At 37.3% G+C, this 26,617-nt stretch overlaps 1 protein-coding gene across 1 annotated transcript in view; it reads right to left on the reverse strand.

The window, feature by feature from the left end:
- Nucleotides 1-26,617, reverse strand: part of LOC150097890 (sodium/potassium-transporting ATPase subunit alpha-like) — a 397,473-nt gene that overhangs the window by 269,132 nt on the left and 101,724 nt on the right. The window contains exon 7 of the mRNA XM_090406625.1: nucleotides 10,914-11,182. Within this exon, the coding sequence (XP_090262751.1) occupies nucleotides 10,914-11,182 (269 nt within the window). The remainder of the gene's footprint in view (nucleotides 1-10,913; nucleotides 11,183-26,617) is intronic.

Here is a 26,617-nt window from a genome sequence, read left to right on the forward strand (position 1 = left end):
GATAGTACAAACAAATGACATGAGTGGTAATATAAGTCGGGCAGAGAGAGATATGAGATTTTTGCTTGAGGCAGTACGGAAGATGATGGAGAGAGGACAGACAGTGTGCGTGTTGCCTAGGTATGATAATGACGAACTGAGCAGAAGAGCAGTAATACTGAATGACATAATAGCTAGAATGTGTGACAAGCGAGGACTGGAATATGTGGATGCTTGGAGTGCGTTTGAGGACAGAGAGGAATTGTATGCAAGAGACCGCTTACATTTGAATGAGGAAGGATGTAGGCATCTGGAGAGATTGCTGTTCTGAACGAGTCAGTGTGTCCCAGGGAGGATGGTAGCAGGGGGTGGCCTCCTGTGGGAATTGGAACTTGGGAGAAGGGATATGACATCAGCTAACACTGAGCCAGTGGAGTCTAGAGGAGGATAAAGCTGGGTATAGAAACAACGGCATTTATATGCTATATACTAATGCCAGGAGTATCCGGAATAAGGGAGAGGAATTGGTGGCGTAGATAGCATCAGCCTGGCCAAAAATTATTGGGATCACTGAGACGTGGTTGACAGAAGAGGATATAATAACAGGAATAGAAGTCACTGGGTACAGCATTTTTCGGCAGGATAGGAAGGGAAAGCGTGGTGGTGGAGTACTGCTTGTGATAAGTGACGACACTAATTATTTTGAAAGCATTTAGTGGGGTGTGGCTACTGACTCAGGCGTACAGAGGGTGCGGAACAGGAAATGTTTAGGCAGTTGAGTTTGGCAAGTGGAAGAAGAATGATTGTTATGGGAGATTTTAATTACAGGAGTATAAACTGGGGAGAGGAAGATGCATGTAACAATAAGGGAATAGAATTTCTAGAATTCTTGAGGGACAAATGTCTTAATCAACATGCAATAGAGGGAACAAGAGATTCAAGAGTTTTGGATTTGGTTATAGCATCATTGGAGTTGATAATAACTGAGTTGGCATCTCTCCAACTTGTGGGAGAGAGTGACTATATGGTTTTGACTTGGAAAATCAATAGACATGCAGGAGTATCAAAGAGAACGAGTACGTATGTGGAATTATAAGGTAGGCGATTATAACAGTCTAAGACTTTAACTTGGGGAAATTTCATGGAAGGAGGAATTGGAAGGATGGGATATCATTAGTGCATGGGAAATTATGAAAGAATATTTGTTAGCAGCAATGGTAAGTTGTATACCATGAGTGAACAAGAGAACACAATTTGGAGTAAAGTGGATGACAAACAATATTAAACAGGAATTGCATGTGAAAAAGAGGCAGTGGAAGAGATATAAGACACAGGCCAGAAGAGTGACTAGTGTGGTAAGGAAAGCAAAACTGGAATATGAGAGGAGATTGGCCCTAAGATCCAAAGAAAATCCTAGGGAATTTTTTTAGGTATGTGGCCAGTAGGAGGAGAAATGACTGTGGAAGAATGATATTGTGGGATAAAAATGGGAATAGAGTGACTGATGCAGAGGACATAGTGGAATTGTTCAATGAACACTTTATTGGAGTATTTCATCCGAGAGAAGTCAGTTTTAATGCTAGAGGGATAGGACTGGTTCGAGGCCTGGAGGTACAGGAGGAGAGTGTGTTTCAGATACTGAGTACTCTGGATGTCAGTAAAGCTGTGGGACTGGATGGTATTTCACCACGAGTTTTGAGAGAATGTGCTAGGGAATGGACAGTGCCTTTAACATGGCTTTTCAATGAAAGTCTGGCTTTGGCAAAGGTGCTCAGGTAATGGAAGGAAGGTAAGATAGTGCCATTGCATAAGGATGGTCGCAGACTGGAAGTGTCTAATTATAGGCCAGTCTCTGTGTCATCAGTAGTTGTTAAGATCTTGGAGAAAGTAGTGAGGGACCGTATATAACATTGGGCAGATGAGGGTAATGTTATATGCGAGAGTCAACAAGAATTTGTGAAAGGGCACTCTTGTTTTAGCAATATGCTAGCCTTTTATAATAAAGTTACAAGAACATTAGATGAGGGAAAGGCATATACTGCAATTTTCTTAGATTTAGCAAAGACATTTGACAGGGTGCCACACGATAAGATATTTCAGTTGCAGCACATGGGTCTGGATGTCAGATTGCTGAACTGAATTCAGGATTGGCTGTCCGATAGGTATCAGAGAGTTGTGTATGGTGGAGCAATATCAAAAAGGCAAAAGCTTACAAGTGGTGTTCCACAGGGCTCAGTACTGGGACCTATATTGTTTAACCTTTATATCAATGACATTTTCAGTGGATTGCAAGGGGATATTCAGTTGTTTGCAGATGATGCAAAGCTCAGAAGGATTATTAGTAATAGTGCAGATGCAGCAGCCCTGCAAGAGGATTTGAATAAGCTAGATAGATGGGCAAATTAATGGGGGTATCAGTTTAATGTAGCAAAATGTAAGGTCTTGAGGTTTGGGAAACATCGATGGGACACTGGATTCTCTATAGGAGGAGTTATACTGGAGGAAGTAGGGGAGACAAGAGATCTGGGGTTGATGATTGATAGAAACCTGAAATTTAGGGGACATGTTGCAAAGGTGGTGAAGGTAACACAGAGGATTGCTGCAATAATGAGAAGGACACTGACCTGCAGAGATAAAACAGTTATCATTCCGTTGTATAAGACCCTGATCAGACCACACTTGGACTATTGTTCTCAGATTTGGTCCCCAGGATTTGAAGGGGATAAATTAACTGTGGAAATGGTACAAAGGCAGATAACAAAGATGGTTTCAGGACTGTACAATGATAGTTATGAGGATCGGCTGAGGGAATGTGAACTGCAGAGTTTGTTGGATAGAAGAAGGAGAGGTGATATGATTGAGACTTTTAAACTGTCGAGAGGTGGTTACAGGGTTGACACTGGGGAGTTCTTTCGCTTGGTTGAACAGAGGGAAATAGTGATGACAAGAGGCCATCCCTGGAATTACGAAAGGAAACCATGAGCAAGAGGATGAGGAATGGTTTCCTTTCATGGAGGGTGATTGAACCATGGAATGCTTTTCCTGATAGAGTGGTAGGAGCAAGAACAGTCAATGCGTTTAAGTAGTAGTAGTAGTATGATAGACTTTGTGTTTCCTAGGAGGGGAACCTCCCCTCAATGAGTATTGATAGACTTCGTGTTTCTTAGGAAGGACCTCTCACGATGAGTCTTTTGACTCCATGGAGGCCTGAATAATAATAATAATAATAATAATAATCCCACACAACAGTATTTACACTGAGAGTATTTACATATCCTAAGAACCACCAATTCATCCACCTCTGTTCCCACATTAGTGTCTGTCACACAGGTTAAAGCAGTAACCTCACTAGAATGATATATGGCACTAGTGTCAGAAATGAGCATAGTGGTAGTTTTGAGCTGTGATAAAAAAAAAGTGTTTTTAATTAGTGTATAGGTGGCTTTTCATCACTAATTGTGGTGCATTCTTTTCAGTTTGGACAAGTGTCTTTCAGTGGTGTTGTTGTTGTTGAAATTTTTTTGGTGTTTATATTGTGTTTTGCTACTTGTTTATTGTACTACTTCAGCTTCTAAAGATGGCATCCATAAAGAAACGTATACATCAGTGGCACAGAGGGCTTCTGTACAAAAGCCTGGCTTTGCCTTGGATTTTTCTCAGTGGATGCATTGCGAAAACTGCTATGTGTATGCACCAAAAAATGTGAAAGATCTGTGGACTTTGGGTAAATGAGAAGAAGGAAAGTGTTAACGTATGTGAAAAATGTCAGGATAGATTAGAGCGATTAGAAATGGGAGCAAACATTGGGACTGAAGTAAAGGAGCTTCGGCAGGAGTTAATGAAAATGAAAAGCGAAATGAAACATTTAGAAGAGGATATTAAACAGCTAAAGGATAGATTTGCTGATGATAAGGAGAAGGAGGAATATAATCTTATAAAGAAAGAATCAAAGAATAGTCGTATATCAGTGTATGGGGACTTGATCATTAGAGGTGTGATTATTAATAAAGTGCACACAAAACATACTTTCCTGGTGGAACAATAAAGCATATTTTGCACTTTATATAACTGATGAATTGCATAAAAGGAAATACCGGGCATCAAAATTCGTCGTAGTCGTGGGCAAAATGAATTAGTTGGGGAGAAGAAGAATGTTGATAGAAACCTGAGGAAGTCGTTGTAGCAGGTAAAGAAGAATAGTGTTGTTGAGAAAGTCATAGGTATGTTGCCCATATATGATAACAGCGAATTGAGAAGGAGAGCAGAGATAATGAATGGTAAGATGGTTGAGTTGTGTGAGGCAAAAGGGGTTCAATTTGTAAATCTGTGGAGTGAATTTGAAGGGAAGTTCAAATGGTATAAAACCGATGGATTACATTGGAGTGGGTTTGGTGTTGGGCATTTAGAAAGGCTATTGTTTTCTGAGAAGGCACAGAGTCAAGAAGTTAATGTAGCAAATGATCAGAGTCTACCTGTGAAACAGGATAGCATAAATCAACAGATTGTACAGCAGGAGGAAGATGGATATGAGGTTGAAGATGTGGTTGCAGCAGCACCAGGTGATGGAATGCATAAAGGTGAGGATGAGCCAGGTGAGAATGGAAATCACAGTCAGGATCAGGGAAACTGGAGTGGTCAAACTGAAGAGAGAGGTGTACTATAGCAGCTAGAATAGAGAATGTTAGGGCTGGTAGGATGGCCTCAGGCATGCAGTCGTTATATAGCTTAATAGATTAAGCCAAATAGATTTAGAATGTTATCAGATTTATGATGATATCTCTAGTACTTTAGACCAAGATATATGGTCACTTTTGGACAGAATGGTCAATATTAGCTAGATAAAGCCTTTACAACACGCAAACGAAACCAAATCAAAAAATTCAACGATAACATGAATAGAATCCATGGGGAATCCAAACGAAAGGTACGCTGTTTTGAACTCCTTAAATGTAAAAACACTAATTTTCTAATGAAAAAACACAATAAAACTCACCAGTTTTACACGAGTGCTAAATTACATGACCATTCACAATATAACCTTGAACCTGAATCCCCTTATTATTATTATTATTATGTGACACCTCAATGGACTCGTCACAGGAGGGCATTATATATTACTCACTATCTCCCCCCTACTTAATTCTCCTACTACTATCATCAGCACACAATGTAACCTAACACTCACTAATAGTATTTTTTGTCTATGAATGATGTGTTTTCATGGTCAATTTATTTACCTGTAGGTGGGATGAAAAACCAAAGTTGATGGGAGAAAAAATCCTGCTAACCTCCAATAATGTAATACACAAATGATGAATAGCAGTCATGATGTTAACACTTATCTCACCTGATTTAACCATCTTCCTGTACTTCCTTCAATTCTAACTGCTGAGTTAAAACTCATACATAGATTATGTATTGCTAGATATAATGTACCATTTACACCATATGATTGTAGCATTTTGAACAGCTTCTCTCTTGGTACCTTGTCTATGTCTGTTTTCAGAAATACAAACTTAAAACACATCCTTGTTATATTCTCATGATTTCTCAACTATATGTTTTAAAGTGAAAACCTGATCTTTCAAGGAAAGATATGAATATGATATTATGTGACATTTCTAAGGAAATCTAGGAACTCACTACAGGAGGACGCTCTCCATCACAACCCACTGTCAACACCACGTTTTTTTAAGAATAAAAAATCTTCCTATGGTCAAGAATCTAATACTGAATGTATTTTGCATACTGAATTCACTAAGTCCTTTATGTTTTGTTATGACAATATAGTGCATGTTTATGTATTCTGTGATGGAAACAGTGTCATTTTCCAACCTCGAAGAATTAACATGTTAAGCAGAGTTTCAGAAACTGCGAGAGAGAGAGAAAGAGAGTGAGAGAGGAACATTTCTTAAAAATTCATATTTCATTTGATCATGCAATGAGAAAATCCTCTGCTGTATAGTAAAGTCCTCATGTAAATATGCAACGGATTTTGATGCATCTAGGTGTTCTGAAAAACAAGAGTATTATTATTATTATTATTTCAAGCGACTCCAGGGAGTCCTTAGACTCATCGAGGGAGGCCCTAAACATCATGTCCACACAACTATATGACATTCTCACAGTATCTATCATATCTTGCCTTGAACTTGCTCACCATCATAGCACCCACAACAGACTCTGGCAGCTTATTCCACTCATTTACCACTCTAAAAGTAAAGAACCCAGCTCTAACACCCCTGCTAACCACACTCTTACCCAGCTTCCATAGGTGTCCCCTAGTTCTCCCACCACCAGTTCTGATCTCAAAAATATCCTCTGAATTAATCCTATAGAATCCCTTTAGTAATTTGAATGTCTCAATCATATCTCCCCTTTTCCGCCTATCAACCAGTTTCTGCAACCCACAAATCCTCAACCTGCTTTCATATGGTTCATTCCATAGACCTGCTATCATCTTAGTCACTCGCCTCTGGATCCTCTCCACCTCCTCCCCATCAAGAAGGAACCGAGGTGACCAAATCTGGGCACAGTAGTCGAGATGAGTTCATATCAAGGCTCGGTACAGAGATACAATAATTTTTTCATGTATGTAGAACATTACATGAAAAAGGCCTCTATCTGTTACGTACAGAATATTTAACTCTACGAAACTGGAGATCATACAGAACAGAGATAAAATTTTGTAACTGCATCGCTATATCTTGATGAGGCCTGATTAATCTGTGATGGTCAATAATGCTCACAATTCACATGTATGGTTAGAAAGGAATATTCAAGTTGCCATGGATGGTAACTTTCAAAATTGCTTTAGTGAACAGTATGCATCTTCTATTATCAACTTATTCATGTTGGAGGCTTAATGGATTTTTTACAACACTCAAAAAGAATTAAAATAGACTTTAATACTTCCTATATTTCGTCCTAGTCACTAAGATATCTACGGGGATTACAAAAAAATTAATGTAACATATGCACAAATAAACAAACAATACTAAGACTAACCACGTGGGTGACACTAAAGTCCTATCTAGGTAGAGCGCCCTCTAAGGGTAGTAGTAGGTGGCCTGGAATGTAAGGTGGGAACTCTGGTGATGAGTGTTTCCCAAATCTTCGGAAGCTTAATGCATTAAGTAACATTTATCTATGACTTTTTAAGTAATTCACTATGAGCAGTTTATATCAAATTCAAATGATAAAACAGGTTTGACTAGTAGACTTTTTTATTCATTAAAACTGAATGTTTATTCGACATATTTTGCTATCTTTATGGCTGACAGCAACTTCAGGAAGATATTTAACACAAATAAAAAACTAAATGTTTACAACAGCTGATATTTCTACAAATTGAAAAATACTGGACTGATAGCTTTAATCCCATGTATCATTAGGCACATTAACACAGTCTATACATTGTTGTGTAAACTGTGCATGATTGCTGGCAGAAGAGAGTTCACGAATATCACATACACTGATTAATGACTTTCAGATGTTATTAAGTATAAGTCCTTGGTTTCCATTTAGCGTCCTGTGTGAGCAAATGACCTCAAGACTCCTTGACCATTCTGATGAAACTATTCTCTTCTAAGTAAGGCAGAGGAAGCTTGCCAAGCTGATGATGTTCTGTGAGGATGTGTGCAATGAGTCCATTTCTTCTTCTTCTTTCTCTCGTTTTCAACATCAATTACATGTTACTTTTAGATTTTGAAACTTTTCCCAGTATGACCCACATTCACCTTTCCCCAAGAACAAGGAATCTCGTATACCATCCTGAAGTATCCCAGGATGTTCATAGAACAAAACACTGTCTTTAGGAGAAACGTAGAAAACTTTGTAAGTTGTTAATTGGATGAAAGCAATTCCAATGCTGATTAATTTAAATAATTTGGCTATTTTTTTTTTTTTTTTATGTATTTTCAACATATGGTAAGGAGACTGTGTTTTTGTAATTCATTTCACGGGACAATTCATCAGAAAATGAAAGTTTCTTTGGTAACTTCTTTGAGAAGCTATTTTGGAGGAACTGACCAAATAGGATTTGAAGTTGTTCTTTTCTTTTAATTTCTCATTCTTGAGTATATTTATAGCTCTATTTTTTAAGGTTCTGATAATACCAAATTTTTGTTGGTGGTGATGAAAGAATGTGCATGTAAATACCAGCCCCTGTGGGTTTCTTTTCTGTAAACAACATTGTTTTTACTGACAAGGATATCTAGGAATGGTATATCGTCCTTTTCTTTTTGTAATTTGATTTTTGGATGGTGATTATTCAAGTAATGTACAAACTTTTCACGGTCCTTATGGATGTGCTTCTTTATAATAACAAAAAAAGGTCTGAGTCAAACCTGGTTAGTCATTCAAAAGAATATCTATGATTTCTTCCAAATGAATTGCTGCTACTATAAAATGATGTTCCTTTGGTCACATTGTATTAATGTGGTTTCTTCCAACATGATGGAATCCTTATATTCATAAGTAGTAGAAATACATCTTAATGATCAATTCCTTGGCTGGTAGATCAGTCATATTAAGTTATAACAGTCCACAAAATTGGTCATCCAGATCTCCACATTGGTCATCCAGAGTGGATAGGCAAATGGTATCTTGCTGTATGGAACGAATTCCATCTAACGTTCATTTCTTTGTTTGTAATCATAACTGTTTGTTGCATCATTTGATGCAAAATTGATTTCTGTTAAAAGGGTTCTCGGTCTATTAACCAGTGTACACAGGTCAGATGGACAACTTCTATGATCTTAGTTGGAGCCGTGAGCTGCTTGATTGTTGGGCTGAACAAGATGATTGGAATTTGACAACAATCCTGGAAAATAATCAGGAAATTGAAGTTTCTGTCCCTACTGCATCGAGAGGTGCAGCATGTTTATGTCCTTACAAATTGGAAATATCTTAATTACAATCATTGTAAAGGCCCTCATGGATGGTGAGCAGAGCGAGTGTGCCGAGCATAAGCTGAATACAAGTGAATTGAAGGCAAGGGGATGAAGAAAAAGTAGGTGTAAAATAAAGCATGAATGTGTTGATAAAATCAATGCATCTGCTCTAATGAAAGCTCATACAGTAGCAGAAAAAAACAAACAACAAGCAAAAAAAAAAAACAGAATTAACCGATATGTATGTGCATGTGCTAATATAGTACATAATCCAAACAGAGACATGGGATGGAAAGTCCAAATAATTACTGATCATCTGAAAAGTATAAATTTTATATATCACTTGAGAATGATTTTTTGTAAATATATGAAGAAGATATCTTAGCAAAATGTGCAAAAAGAACTAACAAAAGTCATCTTACTTTGTATGGATATAACAGATCCTGGTAAAAAGTTTTTATTGTCAAATTTTATTTATTTATTTTTTAATGCGACTCCCACCCACAAAAAGTTGTAAAGCATGGGTGAGCTATTTAGATGAGGTGTTTACTCACTTTAAAATGCAGTTTTCAGAGTTTGAGTGGGCTAAGGATATTAATTATTCTTTATATATATATATATATATATATATTGTATTTATTTTTTACATGGCCTAGAAACTCTGTTCTAGAGATCAGAATTTTTGAGCCACTTCAGGTCTCCAGTAAGCAGGAAAACTGTGTCATATTAGGCAATGAAATCTCCCGACAGAAAGCCATCACAGACATCCGTGGCGAGATTTGAACCTGTAGCCTGGAGAGCAGATATATTAATCACTGGGCCAACCAGGTCAGCTAATTATCAAGGTTGATTTGATTGTTCCTCATATAAGCATACAGAACTTTTCTGCAAAATCTTGATTCACTTGTTATCATGTTTCATGTTCTGTTGTTGCGTTGGCATTGGTGAAGATGATGATGATGGTAGTTATAGTTCATTATTGTTGGTGGATTTGAGTGGTGGAGATGGAGAGTTGTGGAGTAGGTGCCCTCCCTCGATGAGTCATTGGACTCCTTGGAGGTGTCATGTAATAATAATAATAATAATTATGGTGGAGGGGGTGTGATAGTTTGGGGAGGCATCTCATTGAGTGGATGCACCAACCTGTATGTGGAACCATGAATGCTGCAACCTATTGAGACAAGGTCCTGGATGTTTGTCGGTATGCAGGTGTGATAGGGGAGACATTTATCCTACAAGGATAATGCTCATCTTCATTAGTGAAACTTGTGGACCAACATTTCAAGAAGAGACTATCGTACACATGTACTGGCCAGCCAGGTCTCCTGACCTTAATCCTATTGAGCATGTCTGGGATGTTCTAAGTAGATGTGTTGCTGCTCTTAACACCCCCCCCCAACTCCCATACACACACACACACACACACACACACACACACACACACACACACACATAAAAACCTTGAGGGACTTAGAGCTTTGCAGGAGTAATGATTGTTATTACCAACTGAGCTCCTGAACACCATTATAAGCAGTATGAAACACATCATTGTGAGTACTCTGACAATCTTATTTTGATCTCTTCTTTTTGGTCATTGTCTTCACGTACTGCCTTTGTTGTGGAACTAAATTATTTATTTACAATTTTTGTGGGGAGCATGTTATTTTCTTGTATTGTCCAAAGTATTTTGAATACATTTGGGCAATACAACCACATACTGCATGAAATTTCAAAACACTTGGGCATGCTATTTTGAACAATGCAGTCCAAGTAGGAAGCCATTTTAAGCTACTATTATAAGAGCTTTATTGATATATCTTAAATAACTGATTTTCCATTTTAAAATTTTATAACTTTAATTTTAAAATGCCTTTTACATATTCTTATCCCCACCCCCAATACAAAAGTAATATTGCCATATTTTTTTGTTTAAAGTTATCCAAGAAATCAACCTCTGAATTTGGCAGAGTGAGTCCTAGTATACCTTATAAACATATTACAAAATGTTTTTATTCATAAATTAATAGGAATGATACTCACAGTTACAGTAGCCAACAGACCCTCAGGCACATTGGCTACAATTATACCTATCAAAAAGATGACAGCATCAAGCCAGTGATAACCTTGAATAAAGGCAATAAAAAAGAATGATATTCCCAAAACCACTGCTACACCAGTGATGATATGAATGAAATGAGCAATTTCTCTTGCAATAGGTGTATCTCCCATTTCCAGACCTGAAGCCAGATTTGCTATACGTCCCATAATAGTACGATCACCAGTATTAATTACAATTCCACGACCAGCACCTAAATGAAACAAAAAAATAACTTTTATGAGCTTTTTAATTAGAGAAGCAATTATATAAATGGACATTTTCAACTACCAAACATTTCAGAAAACAAAACATCAATCAGAAACAGGAAATAACATTAAAATTTTAATCTGCTGTCTCTGCTAACAAAAATTTTTCATTCCATCCAGTCTTTCTTTGCATTTTATATCTAATAGTTAGTCATTGACTATTAGATATAAATGATACTCACATTTATTATTTATTTATCATATGGCTTGTACACATGGTTAAAAGGCAATAAAATATAATACACATGAGTATAGATAAGATACACATATGATTTAAAAAAAAAGTATACATTCAGGCAAATACAAATATGAAATTTATGACAAGCATCAGACAGAAGATTAGTCATATTTTAACATTTAGGTTTTTGATCCAGTTGATCACCTCTGGGGATAGGTCAAAGATATCCTTAAAGTCACCTGGATATGCTGTCAGCTCGCATTCCCATACTATATGGTAAATAGTTTGGGTCTCGGTTCCACAGGGACAGTGGGGATTTGGTATCTTACCACACTTTGAAAGTAAGTCTCCACATACACCATGGCCTGTACAAATCCTGTTAGCCATCATCCATATATTCCTGGGCAGGTCAAATCCAGATGGTTTTTGGAAGATGTTTATGCGATTACGAACTTCAGGTGATACTGCTTGGTACCACAGTACATCCCCTACTCACCATACTGTCATTCTGGCTAAGAAGATTACGGGCGGTTTTTATGGCAGGTCTTCTGGATTTTAGTCTATTGGATAATGCATCTGGAATAAATTCATGTATTGGGAGATTTTGGTTATTTAAAATTCTTTTATGTTCACAAAGCAAGGCTTCTTGTCGTCGCAGTTCCGGAGGAGCAATATGGCTCAAAGTGAAGAGCCATTGTAAGGATGTACTCCTAATGCAACCTTTTATTAAACACAGAGTTTAATAACAGAGTTAAGTTGAGTATCTAGTTTATTGACATGGTAACTATTAAGCCAGACAGGAGCACCATACTCTGCTGCATTGTAAACTAGACCCATTGCAGTGCACCGCAGAGTTGTGGCACTTGATCCCCATATAGTATCACAAAGCTTCTGAACTATGTTATTTCTGGTGCAAACTTTAGCAGCGATATTAATTATATGCTGTTTATATGTCAGAGTTCTATCCAGAGTTATTCCCAGATATTTAGGTGTCGGATTAAACGAAATTAATGTTCCATCAGCATATATCTCTGGTTTTTGATTTACAAGACTATTGTTCAGGTGAAAGCAAGAATATTCAGTTTTACCAGAATTTGGTGTTAATCTCCATTTTTTATAGAACTGCCATAAAGCCGACAGATCATTTGTCAATATTTCTTCAGTTCTTTTGATAGACTTGTCACTGATCGCCAAAGCTAGATCATCTGCATAAGCAAACTTCCTGCTGGCTGTTTCAGGAATATCTGCGATGTAAAGGGCTAAAAAGCAGTGGTATGAGCACTGAGCCCTGAGGTAATCCATTCTTAATTACTCTCTGTTTACTGATGCTTCCTCTGGTGACTACCCTGAAATATCGATCACACAGTAAGTTGTTTAGGAGATGACCCAATATTTTACATGGGATGACCTTAAGAAATTTATATATATGAGTCCCTCCCTCCAAACAGTATCGTAAGCGCTGTTAAGTCAATAAAGATTGCAGTAGTCTTCAGGCATCTTTGAAATCCTGCTTCAATGTAGGTTGTTAAGCTGAGAACTTGATCTGTGCAGCTGCGATCTCTTCTGAACCCTGCTTGTTCTATTGGGACAAGTTCCAAAATTTTATCACTGATCCTGTTCAATATTAGTCTCTTCAATAATTTGTAGGTTGCACTTAAAAGGGCTATGGAGCGATAGCTTTCAGTTCTGTCTGCTGGCTTACCTGGTTTTAATACAGCAATGATTTTTGTCCTTTTAAATTCTTTAGGAACGCAGCCACTTTCAAGTATATCATTAAAGAACTTAGCCAGCCACGATCTTGCATAAGGTCCACAGCGCATCAGGAGTTCATTATGAACATTGTCAAATCCAACAGCCTTCCCCATTTTGATATTTTGAAGCGGCGAGGATATTTCCTCACAGGAAAAAGGCAAAGAGAATTGTTGATTCTTTTGAGTTACAGACTTCATAGCCTTTAGTTTGCATTTTACCTCTTTGGTATGTTCTTTATCCATCGGAGATCTAGAAAGAGAAACAATATGAGCAGCTATCTGATTCAGATCGACAAGAGGAGATTTCTTTTGTGCAGAGGGGCTTGAACCAAGATTTTTAAGTAGCAACCAAGCTTTTCTACTAGAGTGTTTAAAATCTGTGTTTTCAGTTATTTGAATCCACTTTTCCCTAGGAGCAGCGTTGAGACTATGGAGCAGTTCTCCTATCCTATCTCAGGATCCTTACTTTCAAGGAATGCCCAATACAGGAATTCGCTTTCATTGGTCCATCCAGGCATATATTCTTTTCGGTAACCTCGAGGAATGTGTATTTTTGCCACCACTATAACTATTCCAGTGAACCGTGTATAGTTTTTGTAAGTTGGGAGAATTCTTCTAAGGCGTGCATCTAGATCCGCAGTGAAGTTTTCCCAGTTGGCTTTTTGGAAATTCCATCTTGGTCTAGGAAATGATGTTATCACTGGAATTTGGGCTCCTAATTCCATAAAGATGGGATGATGCTGACTATTTGGAAAAACCTAGGGAATATGTCTGAAAGCCTGTAGAGGCTGATTTTCACTATCAGTGGAGATAAATGTCAAATCTGGGTTATATTCCTTATTCCAGGCTCTTGATTTAAAGGTGCCTTTTTCCTTGGCATCAAAAACCAAGTAAAGACGGTGTTGATCTGCCCATTCAGCTAATATTTCCCCATTTTGATCATTCCAATCGTATTTCCAAGAAGTATGATGACTGTGGAAGTCCCCAGAGTACACCGTTGGGTGGGAGTATATCTGTAGAACATCATTTTGCCAAACAGATGCAGGTGGTTTATATACATTCACAATCATAATGTATGCTATTTTAACAGTGATCTTATGGATTTCGTCATCAGTCGAAGAAGATATCAGTACAGCATTCTCAATACCATTTCGGACATATGTTATATTGCCATGGCTACGAGTGTAAATAATCCTGAGAATGTCGTAGTCAGGGATTATTGCTCTAGATTTAACATGATCTTCAGTTTCAATATGTGATTCTTGAATGATAAGTAGATCGACGTTTTTTTCTTGTAGAAGTTTAGAAAGACATTGACATTTTGATGCACTAATACCCTCAACATTTAACTGGAAGATACGGATATTATGTCCAATATTCCTTATCAGCTGATTCGAAGAACTGTTGTGAAAGTTTTGGGTTTCCATGTGTAAGTATGGTCAGGAGATTGCACAATGGTCTGGCCACCAGTCGCTCTAGTTCTTTAGCATGATCCAGGGTGCACCACGAGGCGAGCTAGAAATGCATCCCCATAGACAAGTAACCTTGCTTCTTACAAACTTTCAAATTTTCCCCATGATAGGGCTGTAAATGATATTGCCATAGTCTATCATGCCTATTAATGCATTCTGTGGACATTTGTCTGTTCTGTAAAAGGATACCATCTCCACTCTCCATGTGAGAATAGATAAACACACTTAGAAAGAAAAATTCCCTTATAAATCCAAATATTACCATCACTGTTATTATTATTAAGGTTTCTCTAAGGAGTATAAGGAATCATCTAATAAGGGCTCCTTTCTAGTCATACAATAACTAAATATCCATCATATATCACTCTCTCTCTCTCTCTCTCTCTCTCTCTCTCTCTCTCTCTCTCTCTCTCTCTCTCTCACTGCACATATTAACCAAAGATACAATCACAGCATCAAATGGTAACCCATTTCACACGTACACCATAAGAAGACCTTGGATTACACAGTTCCTAACAAATCGTTATACAGCTTCTAAGGTTAATCCTCTCTTCCCCTGTCATAAACTAAAAAATCTCATTTGTGTCTATACTGAAGAGCCTTTTACCAACTTTTTTATGGCAAATATTTGATCTCTTTGCCATAATACAAGTTGGTAAAAGGCTCTTTCTGTATAGATACAAATGAGATTTTTTAGTTTATGGCAGGGGAGGAGAGGATTAACTTTAGAAGCCGTGTAATGATTTGTTAGGAACTGTGTAATAAAAGGTTTTCTTATGGTGTATGTGTGAAATGGATTACCATTTGATGCTGTGATTGTTGTAGTGGCCAGATATCACTTGGTTACACATTGCTGGATCTTTTCAACTATCTCCTCATCTTCACAAAATATAGACCATATCTGCACACAGAAGTCCAGATGCAATCTTAACAAAATCTAGTCAAGTGGGAGAATAATTTCCATATTCCCACAAGCTAACATTCTCCTCAATATTACATTTATCCAGTGCTTTTTTTTTGTCATACCATAGGTGCTGATATGCATTATTGGCTAGTAGGAAAAGTTGAAAATTAAAAGAATACCACATTGATGTGTCACTGTTAATAAAGGGTGACAGCATGTCATATCATTGCATACCATCCCCCCCAAAAAGCACCATATTTATCCAATGTGATGACTTAACTTACTGATGTGGTCTCTAAACTTTCTTTTCAACCTAATCCCATGTCTCCAGCTTCTCTGAACACCTTGCAGCAAATTTCTATTAACATGATCTGGGAGTGATGGTGGACAGAGAGTTGAAGTTTAGAAGGATGACACTGTTAAAATTGTAAGAACATCAGAATGTATTATAGCAATAATGGGAAGGGCATTGACATGCAGAAGCAAAGAGGTTATGGTTCCCTTGTATAACACTTTGATCAGGTCACATATGGACTACTGTGAGTAGATTTTGTCACCCAGCTTTCAAGAGGATGAGCAGGTATTGGAAAAGGTTTTCAGAAAAGGTTTACTAAGTCAGTATCAGGTCTATGAAATGTCAGATATGAGGAGATTGGGGAAATGCAATTTGCAGAGCATTGTGAATAGAAGGAGAGGGGGTATGATTGAGACATAAGTTGGTGAGGGTTTGTTACCAGATTAATGTGGAGGAGATTTTTTTTTTAGAGTAGAGAGAGAGAGAGAGAGAGAGAGAGAGAGAAGAGTAGAACAAGAAGCCATCCTTGAAAGCTGTATAAGGAGTGTGAGAGCAAGGGAGTGAGAATCAGGTTCTTTGCATGGAGAGCAAGTGGTGAGTGCAGAAACTATGAATGGGTTTAAGACACGGTTTCGATGATATTTTTGCATGAGAGAGTATGGACCTCTCATGAGTACTTTGACTCCATGGAGGTCAGATGTTAATAATAATACTATGCTGTACAGCAATATACTCAGTCTAAAAATGCATAAACTGACATTAGCAATCATACATTGATCAAAGAATTAGAATGAACTAATAGGATACTCTCCTCCACACCATCTGAAATATTATTAATATGCAAGTTATACTCTCTAATTCATGTCACAAACCTATTTGGAATATCCATTTCTTTGCATTCTGGCAAATGTTTAGGCAAAAATTCATCAGTATCATTATTATTATTATTATTCAGGCCTCCATGGAGTCAAAAGACTCATCATAGTATATTAATTCTCCATTATTAAATTCTGCTATTAGAAAACAAGAATAGATATATAAGTAAGACTTACTTTAAGAAAGCTATATTATCCTCAACAGAGGATAACAGTGCTATTTACTTGCCTCTGGAAACAGGTCATAACAAGTTAATCTTCCTGCACATTCATTCAACATATATGCCAATATCTCATTCAATCCTACAACTATGTTTGAAAGTGAGCTGTTGAAATAGCTTCAATATCGCTAATTCATATACCTATAACCTTTTGTTTGGCTGCTCCTCAGTATCCAAAGAGCTAATGGACTGCCTAGAATTTATATTGTTATATTGTTGTTTTTATACATTCTGTGTGGTCTGTGTGACTATGTGACTGCCTTATTGTTATATCTCTAACTGTCTTTACTTTAACTTTACAGTTAACATTAAATTTTTGTATCACTTAATATCAGATATTCATTTGCCGACAAATTTGTATTGATTAAAGACTGTGCCAGCCGGCAACTAAACTCTGATACATTATCCAAGAATACTTAAAGAAAATGTAGGGATCATGAGGCATGCAGTCGTGGTCCTGATTCTTATACCACTATTGGTTTCACCCTTAATGCACGGTACGTAAGTTTTCAAATGGTAGCTCAATCCGCAGAAAGGATGACAAACTCATTTGATTGTATATAAAGAAACACATTTATTATGGCACAAAGACAAGTATACATGTTAATCAAATCCTTAATCTTAAAAGAGTCTGAGTTCACTTTACTTAATTAATCACATCCAAAACTTCTATGTTATAGTCCCTTACTTGACATAAATTTCTCACTTCTATATGTACATCTATTCTCAGACTCTTATAACTAAGTTACCTAATATTATCACACATGTAATATTGCATATATACACAAGACAACTCAATAATTCTGACATGAACATCTCTAAAGTAATACTTCTTATTCTCACTTAATCCTCCCTCCAAAACTTTAGCTAACATTTAATTACATTCTGACCATATAATATAACTGTTCCTAAATCACACAAACAGTTCGGGCCTCGGCCTCCTGTTCGCCTGGAGCCTAATATGCTTTCTTCTCAACCGCAGACAAAAGTGTCCAAATCGCAGACTGTTCTTATAGCACCACACGGAAATAGCATGTTTCCTTAACTTCTGCTTCCTTACCCCACGGTTACTTTAATCGAACATTTAACATAAGAAAATCTTATGCTTACCATTCTTGCCTTGAACTGGATATTCTGGTCTGCTTACAGTGTCTTCACTGATGGCGGCCTTGCTATTCCTTTGTTTCCATACGAACCAAAAACACTCACACACAGATTTGAACACTGACGTTGATCTCATCAGTGGCTCTTTCTTCTTATGGATCTGAATACACTACAGTTGCAGCCTTGGCCCACGTAGCATACATAGCAAGGAGGGATTCTTGCTACATGTGGTATCAAGCTCTACACAGCTCTCCGACAGGAAACTAGGTGCCGATGAAACCCGGAGACAACAGACAAGAGAGCGATTCGAATCCCCACCGAAACCTTTATACCTCAAAACAGCTCCCTCACTCGGCGGTGTTGTCACGCATACGGCAACTGCCGATTTTACGCCGTGGCCACGGACTGTTTTTATATGGCTTAAAACATGCTCTAGCTTATATATATTTACTTGGCAATTTATACATGATTTTATATTCTAATTCATTTACAACTATTCTCTATTAAACTCATGAGTTATTTTAACACTGTTCAGAGCTTACACACTTGGATATTTACATGTTCTTGGGACATTAGTCTTTTCCCATCCGGAGGCATAAGCATGTCCTTATCCATTCCTTCTGAGATAACTTAATGTTTGGTGGGAAAAAAAAGCGACTCATCGTTTTTTTCCGACACAACAATATCTTATTAAAGTGATCATTCAACCAATTGGCTATCAGATATTTTCCTACATCTTCATAAAGATGAACATTTCATTTCTTCAATGGTAATTTTTTATTTTTTTTTTACTTGCACCACAAAGCAAAAATAAATAAAATGGGGGGGAGGAGTATTGTTGATGATAGCTGATGACCTACAGCCAAGGAGAATAGAAGTTGAATTGCAGGATAGAGAAAATAGCACATTTGAGGCCATTTGGTGTGAGATTGTGGATAGCAGAACTAAATATACAATTAGGTGCTGCTATAGACCAGGTGATGGAAAAGATGGTGGTGAGAGAGTATGCACAAGCAAATAGAAGAAATGAGTGGAAGGAGGGTAATTATTATGGGAGATTTCAACTATGGTCGCATTGATTGGAGTGAGGAGAGGTCACACAGGAGGAAGGAATTGGATTTTATGCAGTTATTAAGGGATAACTATCTGCGACAGCATGTAAAGACAAATACTAGGGGTCAGAGAGTGCTTGACCTAGTAATTACATCTGAGGATTTGGCTGTAACAAATATGACCACATTGCCACCAATCGGTGAGAGTGATCATAGGGTATTAACTTGGGAGGCGGCTAAAGGTGTAGAATTTTCAATTAAGACAGGTTACATGTGGAATTATCGGGCGGGAAAGTATGACAGGCTTAGGAGTTTGATTGGTTCAGGGCCATGGCATGTACAACTGCAAGGACTAGAGGTTGATAGTGCATGGGAGGCAGTTAAGAAGTGTTTGCATGAAGCAATGGCTGACTGTATACCTAGAATCCGAATAATAAATCAAGTAGGGGTTAAATGGATGAATAACACCATTAAGCTTGAGCTGCAAAAAAAGAAACAACTATGGAGGGAATTTAAGGAGAAAGGTGACCGGCAGGCACATGAACGGTATAAAGCGCAGGCCAGAAGGGTAACGAGTGTGGTAAGAAAAGCAAAAAAGGATTACGAAAGAACATTGGCCATGCAGGCTAAAGAGAATCCTAAACAGTTTTTTAGATATGTAGCAAGTAAAAGGAAAAATGTACATGGCAGAATGATTTTAAAGAATGCCGATGGTAGGGAGATAACTGAATCAGTTGATATAGTTGAGTTACTGAGTGAGCACTTTGCAAGTATATATCATCCAGGTGGTGACATTGCAGAAACGAATAAACCATTAGATTATATGGGAATTGTGGTGAATGAAGTGGAGGTGAGTAGTATATTGCATAACCTTAATGTCAATACATCCGTGGGATTGGATGGTATACCAGCTCGTGTCGTACGAGAAGAAGCTAAAGAATTGTCAGTACCCTTGACCATTTTGTTTAATTTGAGTCTCGGGTCTGGGTTAGTCCCGAAGGGGGTGGAAAGAGGGGAAAATAGTTCCACTGCATAAAGGTGGTTCCAAGACTGCTGTTGTAAATTACTGACCAATTAGCATATCAGGAATCATTGTCAAGGTCTTAGAGAAATTAGTCAAGAAAAGAATACAGGATTGGATAGATGAAAATGGGATATTGTATGGGGAACAACATGGTTTTGTGAAGGGTAGATCATGCCTCAGTAACTTGCTCACGTTCTATAACACAGTGACAGCTGAACCGGATAGGGGTAATGGGTTTACAGTGATATTACTGGACCTTGCCAAAGCCTTTGACAGGATACCACATGGAACCCTAATCAGTAAACTGGAGCAGATGGGGATAGATATAGGGTTGGTAAGATGGATAGGAGGGTGGTTGAAGGAAAGATACCAGAGAGTGGTTGATGCAGGAGTGGAGTCTAAAAGACTGCTTGTGACTAGTGGTGTGCCGCAGGGCTCTGTTCTTGGACCACTGCTTTTCAATTTGTTCATCAATGATATAGGAAAGGATTTGAGAGGAAGTGTTCACTTGTTTGCTGATGATGAAAAGTTGGGTAGAGCAATTGTGAGTGCACAGGATGTCAAAATGTTACAGGATGATTTGGATAGTTTGGAGGACTGGGCTAGGAAAAATGGATGTCAATTTAATGTGGCAAAGTGTAAGGTTATGCACTTTGGGGTGAAAAGTATAGCAGCAGTACATCGCATTGGTGGAACCGTACTCCAGGAGATTGATGAGGCCAGGGATTTGGGAGTGTTGGTGGATAGGGAATTGAAGTTTAGGGGGCACATTGCAAAAGTGACCAAATCAGCTCATCAAATCACTTGGCTTCTGAAAAATACTTTAACATGCAGAGACAAACAAGTTGTTGTTCCTCTGTATCGAGCCTTGATAAGACCCCATCTGGACTACTGTGCCCAGTTATGGGCACCAGGGTTTCTTTGTGATGGGGAGGAAGTGGAGAGGATCCAGAGAAGAGTGACCAAGATGATAGAAGGTCTGTGGAATGAACCTTATGAGAATAGGTTGAAGATTTGTGGGTTGCAGAGATTGGACGATAGGTGAAGGAGGGGTGATATGATTGAGACATTCAAATTACTGAAGGGTTTCTACAAGATTGATCCAGAAGATATTTTTGAAAATATGACTGGTGGTGGGAGGACTAGGGGCCATGCATGGAAGCTGGGCAGGAGCGTGGTTGACAACGCTGTCAGAGTTAGGTTTTTTACTCGGAGAGTGGTGAATGAGTGGAATAAGCTTCCAGAGTCTGTTGTGGGTGCTATTACCGTGAATGAGTTCAAGGCAGGGTATGATAGATACTGTGTGAATGTTGAATAGTTGTTCTTGACATGATGTTAGGGCCTCCCTCGATGAGTCTGTCGACTCCTTGGAGTTGCCCGGAACAAAAATAATAACAATAATAATAATAATAAAAAAATAAATAAATTCTCTCAGTTTTCCTTTGGACCATTCTGATAACTGTTATTTTGCAATTCAAATTTGACTTTCTCACTCTCCTAATCAGTTAAGACAGACTTCAGACAGACTTATCATGCACTGCTGATGCCCTTTAATCACTTCTCAAGGCAATGCTGATTCCTGAACTGTGCAGTTTCTTATGTCAACGTATAAAAAGCAGAACATATAGAAGGCAAAATGCAGTTTTTAAACTAAGTCATTTTGCTGATGCTGCCTTCTCAGTCTATTATAATCACCAGCCTTACAGTACCACATATACCCTTTTATTCAAAGCTCCCACATGATTTGTCACCAAATTAGAACTACATAATTATTCTCACCAACTGGAAGTATAAAAACCTCCTCATTTACAGACAGATAATCAGATCATGCACGATAAGTCTCTTCCATCATATACTACTTCAGTTAGTTATTATTATTATGATAATCATGATTCCTCCTAGGAATCCAAGGGGGCTCATTGAGGAAGGGACATTTTTAGTCATTCGGAACTAAATACTTATCAAATTTCTCTTTGAATACATTAACTGAAGACATCTTCAACACGTAACTTATCATCCATTTCACACACTCACCACATGCATGATAAGAACTCAAATCTCACATGCTTCCCTTAGTCAGCTTCTAGGAGTGACCAAAGTTTCATCTCTACCTGCCATAATTGACAAAATATCAATTAAACATATGCTATAATATTCCCGTACTAGCTCGCATGTTTATATAATATCCCCTGACCTCTATCTATTCCTCACTGAAGCTAACTGTACCCCTAACTCCTTGGAACCCAGGTGACCATATCTATGCAATAGTCCAGATGTAGCTTATTATCTTCATTCTATTATCTTAATATAAGAGTACATTATCTTATATGTACTCTTCACTATTTATTCAATGCGACACCATAACCACCTTAGCAAAATTGCTCCTCAACTTGAATTCTCACAACTATACTCCTTCCCTGAAGGGGTACAGTCAGCTTTACTGACTACATACAGCAAATTCCCATTAATATGATACTCGGCCTATGATGTCAATAATGCATAACCTTACATTCAGAAACATTTAACTTATGTTCATTAACACAGAATTAATCTGCTCAAGTTTGGGCTTCAGATATTCTGCATTCACTACACCCGTTATCACTTTCCCAAATTAGCATCACCATTAAAACAGATATCTCCCTCTTGCTGCTATCACCAGCATAATTAATATATAAGTTAAACAACAATGGCCCAAGTACAGAACTCTATAGCACACCATTTGTCACTTTCATTCTTTTCGACTCTGCACCTCCATACATCACTTTCTGATACATGTCAGCTACCATTCTAGTATTATGCCACAGGTTTATTTTTCAAATCCTATGAGTTTACATAACAATTTCCTATATGGAATCCTGTCAAATACTTCTTATCTAAATCTGTTGCCACACTATTATAGAACATGAGTAGATTATTAAGGCAAGATATATGCTCCTCTTTATTTAGAGGATCGGAGTCCATCAACCAACCTTTGAATAAAATTCCTAACTGGCATTTCCAATATCCTGATGACTACTCTTGCATCAGTCCTAGCTGCACTTTCTATAATGGAGTCATCCTGCTCTCCTTCCATTCATTAGAGATCATGCATTTACTACGAAAATGGAAGCCTTGAATAATCAGGTCATGGGCACTGCCAACTCTTGTGCATATTTCTTCAGCATTTATACTGTTATCCCATTCAGTCCTAATGTGGTTTTTGAATGTAAGTTCTTACAAAAGCATTAATACCTGTAACTACACAACCCACCCCCATATTGGGGTGGGTAGTAGAATACCCCAACTGCATTCCTGTGTATCATAAGAGGCAATAAATGGAGACCCAGTATAGCTGGGTCCCCCTTCGGGGGTTGGCCAAAGGTTGGCCATTCCTGTGTATCATAAGAGGCAATAAATGGAGACCCAGTATAGCCAGGTCCCCTTCGGGGGTTGGCCAAAGGGCTAATCACCCCTTCCTGTAAAAATTATCTGATTATGGAAACTGCAAATCTGGATGAACAAGTGCTCCTGGCTACAGACGTGACTTCTGAGACCCCAGAAGCCAGTTATCTAGACTGGTCTGATGTGGATAACGTATATATGACACATCAAGGGGGAAACCTTTGAACCCTTGATGTGTCATATATACGGAATTTTCAGAACCCTTGTTTTTGAAAGAGCCACTTATGAAACCACAAAAGAGATTTAAAGATTGGGTCATGGAATGTCATAACACTGTACCAGGTAGGAAAAACTAAGCAGGTAATAAATGAAATGGACAATTACAAGTTAGACATTTTAGGCATCAGCAAACTCAGATGGACTGGTTTTGGTAGACTTATAACTAAAGACAACAAGACAATACTGTACTCCAGACCAGAGGAGAAGCATGAAAAAGGAGTTGCGCTAATATTGAACCCAAAAGTAATCAAAAGCCTGATGGAATGGGAACCAGTAAACCAGAGAATTATAAAAGCCAGGTTCTATTCCAAATTTATCAAACTTTCTGTTGTGCAGGTTTACGCACCTACTAATGAAGCAGATGAAGAAATAAAAGAATGCTTTTATTAACTCCAAAAGGTAATAAATTCTATTCCAAAACACAATATGATAATACTCATTGGCAATCTTAATGCAAAAGTGGGTAAAAGGTCATGTGCAGAAGAAAAATCCTTAGGTTTCGAGGCTTGTGAAGACCGAAATGAAAATGGTATGATGTTTGTATCCTTTTGTGAAATGAACAACTTTGTCATTGAAGGAAGTAAATTCAAGCATAAAGAAATACATAAATTGACCTTGGGTTGCACCGGACAACAATACAAGAAACCAAATTGATCATGTTACTATCAATAGTACATTTGTAAGATCCATATTTGATGTGAGAGTCAAATGTGGTGCAGATGTTGGTTCTAACCACTTCTTGTTAGTGATGAAGTTGAAATTAAAACTTCAAAGTTTATTAAGAAAGAAAAGCATTCCAAGAACTGCATTTGATATTGGAAAATTAAAAATTAAAGAAACAAGAGAAAAGTTTGCTTTGGAGATAAAAAAACAGATTCAATATGTTAGAAATAGAGGAAAATCAAGATGTAACAGTAGAAAACAACAAAGTAGAAGAATAATGGAAAAACTTCAGGAATACATACAATGAAGTTGCTGAAGATGTAATTGGTAAACGAAGAAAAAGGAAAAATAAAGAATGGTTAAGTGCAGAAACTTTGAAGATCATTGAAGAGAGAAAAAAGATTAAATCATTAATAAATGATATAAATTCAGAATGATTATATAAGGTACACAGCAATCGCTATAATGAACTAAATAAAAGAGTAAAGAGAGCTGCAAGAGCTGACAAGAGAAAATATATTGATGAATTAGCAAAAGAAGCGCAACATGCTGCAGAAAATGGACAAATTAGACAACTTTATCAGATTATAAAACAAATCAATGGTAACAAAAAAAGCATTAGAGACAAACAAGGAAAGTTATTGACGATTGATTCCAAAATCGAAGCAAGATGGAGAGACTATTTTGAAGAAACTATGAATGTGAAGGTAGATACAGAATCTCAACAGGTGCAAAATATTACAACTAGTGTAATACCCACTTTGAACATTTTCAATGACGGGATTTCATTGAGCGAAGTCAAAGATGCCTCGAAGGCACTAAAATCTAACAAAACATGCGGAAATGATAATATTAATGCCAGAATGTTAAAAGCTGATCTTAAACAACTACTGCCAGATTACAAAGGTTATACAATGAAATATGGAAGACAGAAAAAATTCCTGAACAATGGAAAGAAGCAGTAATTATAAAAATCCCTCCAAAAAAAGATTTGAATAAGTGATCAAAAAGATTTGATCACTTATTCCTCTCCAATTTGAAAATTGGAGAGGAATAAGTTTGCTTTCAATTCCCGCAAAAGTTTTTAATTAATAGACTAAAAAAAGAAATTGAAAATTTACTAAGAGAAGAACAGGAAGGTTTTCGAACTGGATGCGGAACCATCCAACAAATATTCACTCTTAGAAATATAATCAAATAATGTATAGAATTTCAAGCCCCACTTTACCTAAAGCTCATCGATTTCAGTAAAGCATTCGGTAAATAGAGAGAACTTTGCTGAATGCTCAGCAAATAGAGAGAACTCAGTAAATAGAGAGAACTTTGGAAAATATTGGAAGAACACAGAATACCTTATAAATTTCTCAACATTATTAAGAATATGTATAATGGCAGTAAGTCTTGTGTGGAAGTAGATGGAAAACTTACAGACTTCTTTATCATTGAAACAGAGTTAGGCAGGGTTGTGTGCTATCTGGTCTATTATTTATAATTTTAATTGATTGGATTATGAAAAACTCAATTAATCATCAAAAGAGAGGAACACGTTGGGATTTTACATCCACACTGGAAGACCTTGATTTTGCTGATGACATAGTGTTCCTGTCCTCCAAGTCAAGTGACTTACAGCTAAAAAAGATGACTTTGCTCGCTGTGCAGAAACTGTGGGTTTACATATAAACAAGAAGAAAACCAAGTGCATGCGAATAAATGAAAAATCAAATAAAGAAATTAAGTTAAAAAATGAAACAATTGAAGATGTTGATACTTCTACATACCTTGGATCAGTAATAAATAAACAAGGTGGCACTGACGAAGACATTTTACAAAGAATTGCTAAAGCACAAAATTGTTTCAGGTCATTAAACAAATTATTGAAAGCATCAAATATTACAATTAAAGTGAAAATTAATGTATATAAATCTATTGTGTGAGCAGTACTGCTATTTGGCTCTGAAACTTACCAAGGCACAATGTAATAAATTGGACATTTTCCAAAACAAGTGTTTAAGAAGAATTTTAAAAATCTTCTGGCCAAATACAATTACTAATCAGGAACTTTTAAAGAAAACCTTCTCCAAGTTAACAGATGAAGAGATTCGCCTAAGAAGATGGAAATGGACTGGACATTTTCTTCGCATGGGGATAAACAGAATTCTCCAAGTAGCACTGGGTTGGGCT

This window comes from Typopeltis vanoorti, chromosome 16 (genome assembly GCF_054136105.1).
Source record: "Typopeltis vanoorti isolate ZY-2024b chromosome 16, IOZ_Tvanoo_1.0, whole genome shotgun sequence".
NCBI lineage: Eukaryota > Metazoa > Arthropoda > Arachnida > Uropygi > Thelyphonidae > Typopeltis > Typopeltis vanoorti.